The sequence below is a fragment of the Apteryx rowi genome, unplaced genomic scaffold, assembly GCF_003343035.1.
Source record: "Apteryx rowi isolate R43461 unplaced genomic scaffold, aptRow1 scaffold_364, whole genome shotgun sequence".
Taxonomy (NCBI): domain Eukaryota; kingdom Metazoa; phylum Chordata; class Aves; order Apterygiformes; family Apterygidae; genus Apteryx; species Apteryx rowi.
In genome coordinates this window covers 730421-747230 of record NW_020450130.1, presented here as the reverse complement: position 1 = coordinate 747230, position 16810 = coordinate 730421, and the positions used below count along the sequence as shown (strand labels likewise).

Below are 16810 nucleotides of genomic sequence, written 5' to 3'. Positions count from 1 at the left end.
GCTCTGCTGCCTAAAGGTAAGTAAGTGGTTAATTTTCTGGCAGCAAGGACAAAATGGGTTGGGGCTCTCCTTCCTGGAAGGTGACATGAGCAGTGGCTTAAGAAAATGCAGAGGAGCTGCTGCCACCTGCAGTTGCTGTGGGCAGATATATAGCACATCTGAAAACCTGGATGCACTTGAGGTGAGTTTAGCAGAGAAGAGGCCCTTGGCATCAGAGATTGTGTCTTCAACGCCTCAAAGGGGAAAATAGATGATTCCTGACCCCTTTTGTAACTCAGGCTTGTCTTTGCTTAGGGTACCTGTGTCTTTGGTGGGCCTGGGGCACCACAAAGTCCATCTTGCAGTGATGAGACAGTTATTGGTGCTGGGAGGAAGTGAAGACAAAATGTGATTTCGTTCCACACAGGATTCTGTAAAGTGCTAAACAGGATGCTGTAAAGGGCTGTTCCCAAAAACGTTTTTTCCACAGATCTGCAATTTAAGCCATGCGTAGGGAACACTTAATCACCAAAAGTAAGAATGAAGTGTGAGGTGGGAAGGTAGATGTGCTAAACTAAACAGCATGTGAAACATGGCTGAACAAATGCTGTTGAAKGAACTTGACATTTCTTGAAAACTGTTGAGCACTTTTTAAGTCAGCTTCATAACACTGTATTCTCATGTATGTGAAAACCTGCTTCACTTTGAAATACTAGTGCAGGAAAACAGTCCTGCACCTTCAGGTAACTTGCCAATAACTGTCAGAACGACTGTCCTGGGGCTTTGAAGAAAGGGAGGGCAGGACACAGCTGTTATAAGCTGTGGAAGTGAGGTGGGTAAGCACACACACATCATTTGCACTGCTCCTGAGAGCTTGGTCTGTTTCTGGATAGACTCATTGCAATGTGCTGCCGGAGAAGACAGTCCAGGCTTCTCCTAAAATTGGAGTTTGCTGAGAGTAAAGTAAATAACAGATGCAAGCTATTTATTGGCTGAATTTTGCCTCTCTCTCTTTGCCTATTGTCTATCAGTAGGCCATGATTTTCTTCTATTTATTTACAATTATTTGCTGAATTATGTAAAGTTCTATGAGCTTCATTTCTCAGGTTTGACTATTTAATATTGAAATGTACACTACTGGTACATAGAAATGAAATGGCATTGCACCCATTTTCTTTAGCTCCCTGGAGGACTTTAACTCTCAGAACTGAGGTGCATGTTTATTGTTACAAATATTTTATAATTAGCAAAACATTAGGAATTCCCAATAAGGGGGGACAGAAGTTGTGGGCACATTCATCATTATTTGTTTAATGTTGATTTAAATTTGCTATACCTCACTTGCTAGTGTATTTGTTAAAATTAAAACAGAGAATACCTGAACTCAACTCAAACTAATTTTCTTGTCAAATCAAATTGATATTCCCATACACTTGTTTTATAAACCCAACAGTTGGCATTTAGGGTATCATAGCAGCACTACCCAGCACATGCAGGACACATGTGATGATGATCCATGTATCTTTCACACAACTCAGGGTTATGCAAGAGGTTTGGCTCTGGTTAGGAGGACCAGGCAGCAGTCCCAAGTGCATGCACACACTTGTCAGGAAGCCAGAGCTGCTGCTATGAGAATGACAGATTGAAACAAACATAAGTTTGTTAGAAACAGCAGTAGTAATACAAATAATTCCCCCCACTCCCATTTATGCCTATGCATGCAATTTTAGATGCATTTATATGTTATTCAATGAGAATAAATAGTTAATCATTCATTAACTAGAACCCCTTTTTAATTTTTTTTTAAGGTAATAGCAGTTAATTAGTGAATCTAAGCCAGCAGCTAATGACACTTATATGTGGAGTTACATGAATCTCAAGACAAGTATGGGACAGATTCCTGTGCAAGGTGGAGAAGGGTTTGCCAACACTTTCATGTGTCTCGTGGCTCACAGTCTGGTTGCAAGTCATTCTCTGCAGGTGGCCAGCAGTGGGAAGGGGTAGAAAACCAGCTCTTCTCATCTGTCACTGCAGTGGATAAATACCATAGCAGTGAGTTATTTTTGTCTGGAACAAGGAGGAAGCTGGGGTGAAAATCTCCGGGTCTGGAAGTCCCCTTTTGCCTTCTGTCTTTGCTTCTGTGGCAGCACACCCCTCTCACATGGCAGAACTGCCTGGCAGGGCAAAACAGCAGAGATTTTTTTCTGAAGCAAAGCACTCTCAGTGAAACCCTTATGGTCTTCAGAGTCCAAGAGCTGTGGGGATGCTCATAAAAGGCTGAAAACCTTGGTCCCCGACAAGCTGTTCCAGTTTGGGTTTGGTCTGATTTCTCTGCAGGTTGGACGTGCAGCCAGTGAGTCACCTGGGAGGGCCCCATCACAGCCCCCAGGGATAATGTGGAGATAACACACTGCCAGGAATGACCAGAGAGGTAGAGCATGGGAAGGCACACAGCTAGATAAGTCCATGGCTGTTCAGAGGACTCCATCAGAGCAACAGGGACTGAGACTTTGCAACCAGCTAAGGCAGGTTCAGTGAGTCCTGACTGCAGCATTACCAGTATCTGGCCCTCCTGATGGATGTCTTTTCAACAAAAGCCCAAGAAATCTCATTTAAAATGCAAGAACTTGATTTTTTATTTTTTTCCAAGTGGTACAGAACACAAGGTGAAAATAAGACTGAAAGCAGGATTTTCGAACTTAAAAAAATTACTTTTATTTTAGGAACCAATAAAATTATGGCAAATATTTACAAATAATTATCTCACATAAAGGTTACATAAAATCAAATGTCCACAAGTAACAGTCACTCTCATGGAAAGACACACAGATATTGAACTACGCCAATCTTATTGCATGTTTCTTCAACTAATCTAAAAATGAAAAGTGTTGCAGTCAACCATTTAACTTAGAATAAAATCACAAATTTCAGTATTGACAAGAAAAAGAATCGAAAAAGATCAAACAAATAAAAAAACCCTCCAAAAGGCCCCTCCCTTTTGACCCATACCTCAGTGGTCCCACTCCCCAACCCCCATCCCCTTTGCTCCTCAAAATAAAGCCCAAAACAAAAAAAACAAAAAATATGATCGACATCTTTGGCAAATTGGCACTGCTGTAATTACATTCAAATATTATAACACACAAAAGCAACACACAGCACTAAGGAAAAAACACCAAGATTTCAAGTTTGTTCTTTTCCTACTAGAAAAAAAGAATACAAAACATACACAATATAAGAAGCATTTTTTTAATCTGTTCAGAGACAGACTTATCCCCTACTTTCAAAGGCAATTCAACTTTTTTTTTAAAGTTTTTTTTTGTTTATATATGGGGGGGGGAGCTTTTTTTTCTTTCCTCTCTTTTTTAAGAAGTAAGCTTCAATGCAGCCATTGCAGACTTTGGTGGATACAACAGATATGTTTTTCTTTGATGCTAGAAGGCCCTAGTACAAAGTAGTTTGTCTCTACGGAAAAAAGAATTTTTTTTTTTCTTGGAAAGGAATTGCATTTACAATGAAATGAGTTTTTGTAATTTCAGCATGTACAAAGGCCACTAGAAAGTGAAAAACCAGGACTACATTTCTTCCAATAGGAGGCTGAATGAAGCAAAAGAAAGACCTAAATGCTCATCATTTTCTTCACTCATTTTACAAGGCAGAGGAGAAAAATCCAGATGCATGAGTCTAATAGGATGGACACTAGGTGAGTGGAAAGGCTATCAGCAGGCTTCAGATATGCTCTTTCATGATTCCCCTAGAGTTTTGGTGGTTCAACCATACCTACAAATATGCACACTTGTGCACATACAACACTACCTGCATGTGCGCGCACACGCACACACACACACACACACACACACGCACACACACAGAGTACACTGTTGAGAAGGTGTTTTGCAAAATATTTTCAGTCTGACTCTTACCCTAAAGCTCTTTAAGTACTTTTATCTTCTCAGAGGACTAATAAGCAAAGATCACAGCAAGAGCTAACAGCTAAGCCAAGTGACACTCTCAAGTGAGTAATTCTGGAACCAAGTATGTCTTTGGCTGTTTTTCTTTCAGTGTTTGTGTACCAAATCTTATTATCTTCACCAGAAAAGCAATGCTAGCTGCTTTTGATCCTTTTGATTTTTTTTTTGTCTCATGCCTCTGTAATGTGTATCTGTAATAAATGTGGAATTCTGTATGATGGATACAACAATTAATAGTAGCTAGTTGACTGGTGTGTATAGCCTTTCTCTGCCACACACAGCCTCTAACACTTCTTTGCCTTTGCTGCACAGCTGACTGGGGTTCCCACTTGGAATGTGTGCATAGCACTTGTGTTAGTGCCAAGCAGCCTGACCTGGCACTGTCAGCTAATGCCCATGCAGGGTTGTGGTCTTTCACCTTGCAGAAAAACTGTGGGGTAAATTACTCAAGTGCTCTGGTCATCCAGTGCTCTCTTGTATGAGTCTGGAAGAAAAAACAGGTTTTCTCAACATTTTCTGGGACAGAGTGGATCAGCTTAATGCCATACTAACTGCCATGGAGCATGACCTCAAGTATCCCAGTGACACATACACATGCAGAAAGGAGTACAACATCAAGGACACTTGATTACAGCCTTATAGATGCTCCAGTTGCCAGCCACATCAGTTAACACTGCTACATGCCATAATCCTTTGAAGCTGTTGGTATTCATGCTTGAAAATAAGAGACACCATAGCATGGCTTCATTTATCCTCCATGCTTAAGGACTGGCAGAATAGGTATATTAAAGAAAAAAAAGAACATGATCAGAAATCTCAAGCTGAATAGCACCATCATTTACAAAAGAGTATAGGAGAACACTTACCAAGAGCAAATGGTTCCCAATATCCGGTGCATGAGAAAACTCATCTGTTCTGCACTCTCTGTTAACATGTCCATTATACCCAGTAGCATTTAGAGGACTCAGTTACAGACAGTGAGCGGAAAGATAATAATTGTCCCAGCACTTTACTCTTGTGAACTCCACCAGCTATCCCTCCTGCCAGACAAACTTTCTTCCCCAAACAACTTTTCATATTGTTTCTTTTTCCTTTTTCTGTTTTTCTTTTCTCCAGTATTATTTCTTCCCTTGCTGTCTCCTCCACAAATGCTGTGCCTTAAACACTGAGACTCTGTCCCTGCAATCTGCAGTCCCAACATTGATCAAAGCATTGTTTCCGCACCTCTTTATTTTCACATAAAACATTGGCCCCATACTCCTGGAGCCTAGAACATCTTTCTGATTTTCTTTCTGATAGCTTTCTTTCTGATAGCTAACAAACAAAGCTTTCAGTCTAGGGACTTGGACCTGAGACATGTTTAGCTCTGCAGTCAGTACAAGCAGTTGTACGACAACCGAGAGGCGCTTTATGGAGCTGATTTCTGCAAGGGTTTGATAATGATATGCTGTGCTATCGAAAGTCTTGCTGGAATGAAACACATATGCCTCCCATGCCCAAAACCCCAGTGTGAATGACTTATGAAATCATTCAGCCAAAATCTAAGCCAGCCCCAACAGATAAATACCTTTGTAGTCCCAAATGGTCTTTTACTTACAGTTCCTATTTCATCCAGCTACCTTCACTACAACTAGTACATTCAAGAGCAGCCTGTGTTTAAGGAGTGTGGTAAGAACTTGGTAAAAGTCTCTTCAGTCAGTCTTTTTATGGAGCAGCCAGGTGTTAGGCATGGCATATATCCTCAGAGATGCAAGGATCATATGTGTTAAATACAGCACAGTACATTCACAGATGCACACATTATCACCTTGGGTTTATGTCTTGTCAGTTTACTCCCCATTGATTAAAACTGAGCCACGTGACATGGCTAGCAGGAGCAAGTGCACAGGAAAGCAATACTTCATTTAAGGAAGGTCTAACAGACCACAAGACTGAATGAAACCTAGAAAACATTTCAGGGATTGGGGGAGGCATTATGGGGGCAGGCATCACACAAGCAAAATAGACAGCACTCCTCCAATCCTGCCAGAGGCACACAGAAAATGAATTGCAGAAGACAACTTTTCATGATTTTTAGAAGACTGTTTTCTGTCAATGGTGAGTTTCAAAGATGTTCCCCAAGGAATGTGATTTCCTGTGATGAAGAATATGGACAGAAAGTCCAGACCTCCTGGGGAAAGGAGTTTGTAAATCCCAGGCTTAATGTTTTCAAAACCAGAAAACACTGACAAGAAGTTTATTTTTGAGGAGTACAGTGTGCATACCTTATGGGCCAAACCTTGCTTACTTTCTTTCAGAAGAAATAGTTCTAGAGACATAAGTGAGCTACTTGCTAGAGATCTTCAGCAACGTTTTATGGAAGTGGCATATATGTGTGTGCGTGTTTGAGGAATGACTACTAGGTGGGCCAGAAAAGGATCCCTATTGTGTGCATGCAAGGGTGGGTGTTTGTGGTTTCACCTCTGTGGCTCTGACCAGCTCCTGCTACACACAAGCACCCAGGGAAAGTGTATACAGCCCACATACCTGCAAGTATCTCTCCCCTTCACCTCCCCCTGGGTTGTTTGTCCCATGTCATGCACTACAGGCTGACTTTGACCCAAGGGCTGTCCCTTGCAGAATCCTGATGAAAACAATTAAAGCAAGCCAGCTTTGTTCATGAGAACCTCAGGGCATTTTATCCAGAGGCATACATGCATCCTTAGTATGAACTGTACCTATTATGCTAGAGTTAATCTTTCATAAGTCCCTAGTCTAACTACAAGAGCCTCTGTCATGAGCATACTAACATCTGTTGAAGACTCATGTTTAATTTTCTTAATGTTATCTAAAGCAGTATATGTCATACAAGCCATGTCACTGGGAAAATAAATAAAACAAATGCGTTTGCTGGGTAGCACCCACATGCAGTTCACAAGAGCTGCTGTCCCGTTAATGGAAAGACAGATATGTTCATTTAAAGTCCCCAGCCTGGTCAGGTGAGGTCCCTTAATTTAGCTTGTATAGTTCAGCCACACTTCTACTCTGGAGAAGAAACCCACACCTTCATGATATGTTGTCAAATGTTGCTTTTTTTCTCCTCAGCTAAGGTGTGGGATAGTCTGTTTACTTCACAGAGGTAATGAAAAAGGCATGTGTGTTCAAGGCTGAGGCCCTGCAACTAACTTGCATGCCTCAGTCAGGGAAACTTGTGAAGAGTTCCCACATAAGCTCTGTCTGGAGAGAGAAAACTCCCTTTGTAGCTTTACCACCAGGGTGCAAACAACCATGCAGTGCGTAGTGAAGACTCATGGAAGGAGGACACCAAAAGATTGCTTCAGAAAGTTGTTTATATAAATGAGTTGTCCGTGCTGTTATTTTTCCTTAGCTATTAATAAAGATGGAAAGCAGGACTGTTCTGACTGGTAAGTTTGTCATGTGCTCACAAAAAATTAATTCCAGGTCAGGAACAGTTAAAGAACTCTGGTCAAGATCCCTAATGGATTTTGTGGACGTCTCACTGAAATTTCTTTAAACCAATGAGACTCCTTCCTGGCTTTTTAGGATCTGAATGAGTCTGCCCCAGAAACTTGAAAGTGATGCCTGTATTTCAGTATTATTAGAACACATAAAGCATGTCGCTGAAGTTGGGAGAACACAGAAAATTTCAGAAGGGGTTGATGGTCACTGCTCGAAAGGATAGGATACTGGACAAGCAGCCCAAGGCTGGGGGGAAGGTGAAGGGAAAGAGAAACAATAATTCTGGAGCTGCCACTTCAGAGACATACTTGTAAAACTTGAAACAAATATTTTATACTTGATTGTTCATTCACAGTAAACGTATTTCAGAATCAACACCAGTAACCCTTGTTCAGCCTGGGGAAACACACAGGCAGACACAAGCAAAACCACTTTGCAGTGCCTGAACTGACCTGTGTGAATAAGAATGGTTGGGTATGGCCTCTTCACGCTGCCAGAGGCTGTGGGCAAATCTTCAGCTCACCAGGTCAGGGAGCTTTTGCACTGCTTTCAGGAGGAGGGGGCACTTTCCAGAATCACACTGGGGCACATGTACGTTATCAACGTATGGTTAAAGGTAGCTGTCCTTGAACCAGAGCAGGAGAGGGGGAAGGGAGAAATCAATAGTTTTCTTGATTTCATGGAAATGGCAGTGATTCGTGGAGTTGCTTAATGGATCATTTGCAAGCTGCTCTCTTCTGTTCATTAGCCTCAGGAAGTAGAAAACATTGAACGAAATGTCACCTGGTTCTGTTAGCGTTCCCTCTTTGAGCCAGAGGGGAAGAAATACAGAATTAATGGGCCTGAATTTTCCCTGATGTAAGTCTAGACTACAATGGCTTGAATTTAAAATAGCTCCCTTGTCCCCCCACCAGTGTTATTAGAGCAACTGGAGACATGCTTTCACTTAAATGTGCAGACCTCACAAAATGTGTGCTTTCCTCTTCACTTTGCTTTGTAAAGCATGTGTGACTTCTCCAGTGTTCAATATCCCCTTTATAAAGCATATGTGGCTGCTTCAGTGTTCAATATCCCCTTTTTTAAAAAATCATTACCTTGGTACGTTTCCTCCTTCCTCTCAAAATGTTCATATTTGGATTTTAGCACATAATCTATCAAGATGTACATAAGGTGTCAGCTATCATTTAGCAATTCTTTCTTGCAAGTTGCTTAGCTTGAAACCAGAGAATTTGTTTCAGTGCTTGTTATGATGACAAATGAACATAAATGAATATTAAGCAGTAAAATGTCACAAAACTGCCCATGTCTTTCAGATGTCCATGTGCTTGATACCAGCATGTAGCATGATCAGACACGACTGTCAGATAGGATGCTGTATACAGAAATAACATCAGTCCCAAGTACAGCCACAATGAGTGTTAACCTGGTTCAAAGTTGCTTAAAGCTTACTGAATTCTTTGAATCAGTGCACCAGTTTCAAAACACACTATCAGCTGTGTTTTGACTTCATATTTCATACAATGTCGCTGTTTATGCTCAGCCATTGTCATAGTAACACAAAGAAGCAAGTTATTTACATTGGTGCTTGTGTCAAATTGAGCAGGCAGATCCTTCTTTAAAAGAAAAAACATGTTAAGTCACACAGCCTGTTTCTGTGTGCATTAAAAGGAGGCTATCCCAAGGAAGACTGCTCACACCTGTTCCCCTTCTCCAGATGCAGCTGCGACAATTGCAAACAGCTGCAACAGTAGCCAGCAAGCTGTAAAGAACAGGCAGCTACTGTATGTACAAGATCACATGAATATCAGCAGAACCATTTCCTCCTCCTTTGTTTCATTTGAGACCCAATCAAAATTACCAGATTTTTACTGATTTGAAATAAAATTGAATAAAATAAGCTCACCCAATTTAAAGAGCAAAATTGCAATTAGCATGTTCCTACTAAATACTTTCTTCTTCCCTTGCAGTGTGACTTGCATGGTTCTATGTAGATGACTTTAGATGTTGTTGTCCAGAATGATATGTTTTAGTAAGTGCTTGAGTTCTGGGATCCTTGGGTCAGTGGCGGTCATAAGCAGCAGTGGCTGCTGGTGGAGCTGCTCCACGGGCTGCAGCGCTGTAATAATAAGGAGAGCCTGGAAGAGAAGAGACTACAGTGAAGAAGACAAAGGTGGAAAGGTGCCCGCTTGCACAGTACAGACACAGACACCAGAGAGCTCTCCAGCTTGAATTCAGACACACAGCAATAAAGACCAAATAATTAGAATAAAAATCATATTCATACATTCTGCATGACACTGCTGCTATTGTTGCTTTACATTTCTGCTGGCTGCAGGGTATCTGGTTCTTTTCATCCACTCAAAATGTTAGTTTTGTTTATTTCACAAAAAGTGGTTTATTTTTCAAAATGGAAAGTTGAAATGTTCCAGCCCCAAAACATTACAGCACTCTGACTTCTCTGGGTTTTTTTCCCCTCTTTTGGGGAGGAGGAAAAGGTTGACCCCAAAACTACTCAACATATTCCACTGGCATCATCCATAATCTCCCCTTTTCTCAAAATGCTTCTTTTGGCGAATAAACTATTTGTCCTAAGGATTTTTTTTAGCTCTGGTAATGATCTTCAGGTCCTAGAAAGAGTAACAAAGTTTGTGCTTCTGAGATCATGACATTGCACTGGCACCTGTCTAATTAAGGACAATTCTTTGAGTCATCTTATAAATTTGTTGAAGGGAGAAATCATCTTCAGAAAATATTGGTAATTTTCCCTTTCATTTGGTGATGAATTTGTGTAAGAAGAACATTAAGCAAAAAATTTTCCAGGGAGCTATTACTTTGACCTCCAAATCACCACCAAATTTTTGCACACACAAAATGAAAGTCATGCTACAGTGTGGAAGGAATTCCCTGGAAGGAGTCCTACTTCCAAACTTGTCTCTGAGGATTTGAGGCAGGTTTGGAAGAATAATAAAAAGTCAACATTAGGAACTGCTTTGGAACTGGCTGAGCAGTAGCATAGGGTTTCTGTGTGTACTGAGCTCATCAATCAACCCAGCCAGCAAAGCTGTCATTCAGCTCGAACTCCTTGCCTTTACCCCACTTGGGACTTAAACAATCACCTTATGACCATGGAAAAAGGGTCTTCATAGCCAGGCATGTGACTTATTACAAAAGCAGTAAGTTCTGCAGAACTGCATGGCAGAGGAACTGGTACTTCTGCAAAAAGGCTGCTATGCTCCATGCAAACTCATCCTGCTTGCCTACCCTAGAACCAAATCTCTTGCTTCAATTCACAGAGTTTTAATGACTCTTCTGAAATCTCACAGTGACTATAAAGCTGTTCGTCTGATTTCTGGGGATGCTGTGTGAAAATCTGCAAAAAGCTGTGTTTTGAGCCTTTGAGCCCGAGTTTTTGATACGGAACAGTGACATCAGAAAAGGTTTGGGACTATGTCTCTCTTCATGGGCAAGACAGTGCTTCCAGGAACTTGAAGAGTGCTTTCTTCTGTCATGTAGCAGGCATCAAGAACAAGAGCCCAGGATAAAGAAGCCAAGCCATTTTGGAGATGATACCAGTCCTCAGAAGAGACTGCGGAACACTCAGCAAAGTAGAAGTGGCAGAGGGAGCCACTGTGAGCTTTTTGTGGTTTGCTTCCCATTATAGATTCTAGCAAACACTGCTCTGACAGGTTCACAGTCTGACAAGCACCTGGACATAGATAAAGCATTGCAGTGCTCCAACTGTACCACTCCCACTGCCCTGACACATTTTCTGTGCTCGAGCTAACATCCTCTGTGGCACCAATATGTGGCTGGCCAAATAAAGCAATGCAGTTAACTCCTTTTCTGAAAGCTGCTCCTGGAGAAGTCCTCGGAAGACAAATACTCCACAAGCATTTTGCCCCAAAACAAGAACATGGATTGAAGACACTAATGACAGGAGGTGTTACTGGCAGCTTTCATGGACACCTTCTATCACTCATGTACCAGTAGGCCACACATGCATTTCTCCTTCTTTTGCAGCATGCTAGTTTTAAAGCAGAGAGATTTGCATACGGAAGACACTCTGCTATCCAAATGAACTGCTTATCATCTGACTACTTAGCTTTCCATAAGCATTCACCTCACAATCCATACGGAGGCACCATAAGGCACAAGGCACAGAGGACATCGTGACTGTCAGAGGTTACAGAGGGAGTCTGTGGCAGAAGAGAGAAACCAGCTGGCACATCCTTTGCCTCCAGCTTGCTTGCATTCCTCCAAGTGCCCTCCCAATAAACTTCTGTAGTGGGAAGCTGGAATTCCTCCTGGCCTCCCTTCCTCTTTCAGAACCTCCACCTGAAGGCAGTCACATTTTGGACTTTGTTGTTTACCTCAAAATGAATTGAGTCACTTAATAGATGCTGATTCAAAAGACAAAGTACAGCCTCGTGAGAGCCAGTATCACACCACCAGCATCTAAGATGACGTCCATGGACATTTAATTGTAAATGTTAGCTCAAGATGGTGTTATAGTTTTAACACACAGGACTTTTTTCACCTTCTCCCAAAACTGACCTCTCAGGTGAGCTGACTGGAACAGTCCCTCCAGGCCTCTGCTCTCTCAGAACTTAAATTCATATTCCGTGCAACAGTACCTTGGGACGAGAAAGGCCAGCCTGAAAGTTAAATAACCAGTACTGACCAGAGGCATCCAATATCTGGAGAGGGCACCCTGAAATAGCCACACTAACTAAAACACTTCCCAAAAGAATGAGCTTTTCTGCCCCCAAGGGCTTTCTGCCCCACCTTGATGTTACTGGATCCACCACGATCTACCTCACACCAAAGCTCACCTGTTTCTCTCAGTCCCCTTAGACAACAACATCAGGAAGACAGCACAAACATCCTCAAGAGCACTGGCCCTCTGCTAATTTCCAGCCTAGCACAAGCCAATACATCTAAAACCAGAAGTTAGCCAATCTGCACTAACACACAATATGTACTATGTAGAGTAGAGACTCTGTACTGGCATAGAAAAGATCCGAGTCATACTAAAGCACATATTTTTCTTCAGCAACCCTAATGGATAGGAAACTATGTGATGTGGCTACAGATACTTCCAGGAACATTGGCTTCTGTAATAGTAAATGCTGTGGCAGGACAGGGGCTTGTGTGAAGCAGTGGATCTGTAACATTATCTGTAAGAAGGACTGTCCTCAATGCCATCCTCAGGGTCCTAGCCATCCCAGCTTAAAAACCTTGCAAACCTGCTATAAAGGGTGGGTTTTAAAGAAGGTGAACCAAGCTTCATGGCTCCACTTCTCTAGAAAGATAGTAATACACTTACCATACCCAAGGGTCATCCAATATAGTCAGTGAAATAACTGGCCAGGCTAAACAGTTGCAAAGACATTTGAGGACTTTATCAGCTGAGGGCACCAAAATAGCTAACCTGGACTGGACACTCCACTTGTAGATAACTAAAGGTAGATTAACAAATTCCATCCTTAGGAATCATATTTCACAAAGGAGATTACTGGATATCTTCACACAGAGAGGAAACACTGTTCTTACAACTGACTTAAAGTAAACTTCAGTACATTTGTATGTCTCAGCCAGACTCAAGTGATAAAAAATGGAAGGCATCTTTGGCTAGATTAGACAATCTTGAATTAGCAGAGGCAAAACTAACAGCTCACCTAACTTTCAAAGTTATATATCCAGTCTAGTTGATGTTATCTGGATGACCTTTTCAGTCAGTGAATAGAAAGAAAAACTTTCAGAGATACCCTGTTTGACAGATTGTCTCCTTCTAGATATGTCCATGTCTCCTCATAACCTGCAGAGATGACCTAGTGCACACTTTTTACACCAAATTTTACAGAACAAAAGATGGGAGGGATGAATCCTAACTAGAGAAACAAATGCATCTATTCTTTTTGCATACGTATACAGGACCCTTCCTGCAAATGAACCTAACCCCATCATTGCCCTCCTAAATGTCCCACTTGCAATGCCACTAACAGGCACTAGGAAGTTGCTTCTGTTAGGATTTTAGCCATAATAACAAAAATATTTCTTCATGTCACATCCAGAGATGTGCAACAAGAGTCCCACTGCTAGCATGGGCATATCTATAGACCTTTGACTGCCATACAGACGTATCCCAAGATAACACCGAGACGCCATATCTCAGCAAAGCAAAACCATCATTGTCAGCAACAGCAGCACTAAGTTCTCTGGTTTCAGAAAGGTGACTGGCTGCTTATGCCATTAATGGGACACTAATTTTACTTTATGGATAGAGAGGTCGTCAGTGAAATATAATCTTAGGGATACCTATTGTACCATAAAGAGATATGCTGCAGACAGAAAGAGGCTCTGACTATAGAGCATCCTTTTAAAATGGTAACATATATCTGTTACATCTTTGAGAAGATTCTGTCTAAGGCTTCCTTGAACATCTCTCTGAAGAAATCCACTAAGGAAAACCAAGAAAAGGAAGTATTGGCAGTTTGTTTCCTGTCTGGCAGAAAGATGGAATACTGGAATATCATCTCAGAGAAACATTTTCTGTTGGCACTGAGGGCAGATCAAGAAATTAAAAATTCATTAAAAAATGTACAAAAGCATAGACTGCATAGACTAGATCAATGGTACCCTGAAAATATGGGACATATGAGGATAGGAAATGGAAAAAAATCTGATTTTTCTGTCTATCAGAAATGTTTAACAGGAAATTTCATGGGAGCACATGAAACATGAATATTCTTTAAAGCTGGCACTCAGAATGGTTAGTGCAAAGCTGTTTATACGTGAATGACAGCAAGAGAAATCACATCTTCACCTCATCATGCAACACAGCAAATATTGCATAAAAGAAAGAAGATGATTAAAACATTCACACTGTCCTGAAGCAAAAAACTTAGACATGTTTCTGCTTCTCCGTAGTTCATTGGAAACTGTGCTTCCAATTTAATCCCTTGCTATGGAGCAAGGCAGTATGTAGGGTTAAAACACAATATAGGCCCTTGAAGATCTAGGTTAAATTTTTGTCTTCACCAAACATAGAAATAAAAGTCTTGGACCGCATACTCATGATTCCCAACTCCCAGATGTGTCCACTAGCAGAAACTCCAGTTCCTGCCCTCCTATATGTCCCAAGGGTGAGCTGCCACAGGGCTCCACAGTGTAACCTTTTATTAATTTGAGCAATATTGCCAACTGATCAATGTAGCTGAATTAAGACAGAACTGCAGAGAGCTCAGGGAAGAAACTGAGCGTTATTGAACAAGTGAATTCTAAATAACAGAAGATGATATGTGGATCCAATTAAAATCAGTGGCAACACTCCCAAAGATTTCAGTGGAGAAAGGGCCTTTTTGGACTGAGGCATTCACTTTTTCTCCTCCATCACTATTCTGACTCAGTGTAGCTATACAAGCCCATTATTTCACTGACGCTTTCCAATGGCCTAACATTTCTTCTGAGCTTGATTTTTCCAGTTCACATTTCAGCAATGAAATCAAAAAAGCCTGTATTTAAAGTGAAGAATGAAAATGTCACATCACAAAACATTCACTCTTTCTCCCTGTCATTATACTCCCATCTAGAATAGACTTGTCCATTCTTCTGTCATTTTTTCTTTCTAATTCATATTATCATCAATTTATTTCTTGACACAGTCATTTCTGGCTCCTACTTGTTCTCTAATCTTTTTATAGAAACCCACAGAAGAACAGAATCTAATCCTAATTGACTGGTTCCAAACCCTTTCCTCTCATATGAAGCCATGCCAATACTGACAGCCTAATGACCCTGTCTCTTGCAACAACAGCTAGATAGTTCAGGTGTATCTAAAAGGGAATCCTGTCAGACTCACTTACATTTCACAACATACACAAATCACATCAGTTCAGAAGGGGGAACAGTGCATCAAACAAAATCTCCCATGATCAACATCAAGTTGAAAGTAATGGGTGAAAATGGTAAAGATGTTATTACAACAAACCAGCAAGAAATTGAATCATTTTTCTTCATTATGCTGTGTTCCTATTATCTCCTTTTAGCTTGTGTTAAGCAGACCTTAAACAGGAAAGCTCACCAGGCCATGCTGACAGTAACCGACTGAACCTTATGTGTGTACACCCTTGCCTTTGTGTGTGTCTGTGTGCACACCTGTGTCTCTCTATTCCTGTACCACAGCAGTTCCAGGTTATTAACAGCGCAATGGAAAATTAAGCCCCGTTTTCCAACTCCTGTTATTGCTTCCTGAGTTTTATATGGGGATATCTGGCTGTAGCCACTGAGTGGGATACAATGCAAGCAGCCCAGATTTATAACATCTTCCCAACACAGCCCTATAGAAACTTGGGATTTGTCTTCAGTCTTACTGAAGTTGGCACAGGATCAAATTACAGCAAATCAGTGAGGTCAGACACACAGCAAATGCTGGCTGTGTCACTACAGCAGAGGAAGGTATTGATACCACTAGGGCCTACTACAGGATAGAGCAGCAGATAGATGCTACAGAGCTGTAGAAATGATTTCTGCAGATCTTCTTTTGCCCCTGCTTCTCTTGACCACTCTGAAGGACTGGAATTTGGTCCTCTCTCCTATTACAAGAGCTATAGGGCATTGCATTCAGATCCAGGAAATCAAGACAAGTGGTCACCTTTTGCATCAGTTAAAAAGCTCCCTGAGCAGATGACTGGATGGGTTATCTGGTGTGAAGGAAGAGGGAGCACCAGAGAGCAAGAGCACAGCATGCACAAAGAAGATGAGGAGCAGTTGATGTTCTTGTGGAGCCAGGCAGCTACTCTGCATGACCAGGATGTCATTTGAGAGTATAATCGTACCCTCCAGTGGAGGAACTGACTAACACTTTTCACTGCTGCTGGATTCTCAGAAGAAAAAGACCAGGGACTAATGACTAAAATCTTTGCACCGTTTGTAACTCTCTTTATTCCTTTATTGTTTCCCACTGCTCCCCTAAAATTATTTTTCAACTCAAATATACTTTCTTCCTGCAACTTGCAAATCACTGCATCTCTCTTTTAAGTTTCTCTTTGACAAATCTCAGCTTGGTGTGATTGCTGCAGCACAATTCTTCCTTGCCAGCATAGAGAATTAATTGAACGTAGGCTCTGTTAACTGCTTACAGTATTACACTTTCATCTCAATGAAGGGAGTGGGACTTAGGAAAACAAACTGTGTCAGCCCATGTAACAGTCCTGATTAATTTTGTCAAGGCTTCTGCTTTGAGGCTGACACTGACAGAGGTTGCTCTCAGGGGAGAATTACCAAATATACTCAGATAAACTCTTGGAAGAGTAGAAGAATCCTTGATACAGAATAAATTTACTCCCCCCCCCCCCCCCCCCCACTCCCCCAATCAGGTATTTATACACATTGGTAAGATC

At 41.4% G+C, this 16810-nt stretch overlaps 1 protein-coding gene across 3 annotated transcripts in view; it reads right to left on the bottom strand.

Annotated features, from left to right (window-relative positions):
- Nucleotides 1–2669: 2669 nt before the first annotated feature.
- Nucleotides 2670–16810, bottom strand: part of PAX5 (paired box 5) — a 185620-nt gene continuing 171479 nt past the window's right edge. For all 3 annotated transcript variants that reach the window (XM_026073256.1, XM_026073257.1, XM_026073258.1), the window contains one exon: nucleotides 2670–9544. In XM_026073256.1, the coding sequence (XP_025929041.1) occupies nucleotides 9468–9544 (77 nt within the window). In that variant the 3' untranslated portion in view covers nucleotides 2670–9467. The remainder of the gene's footprint in view (nucleotides 9545–16810) is intronic.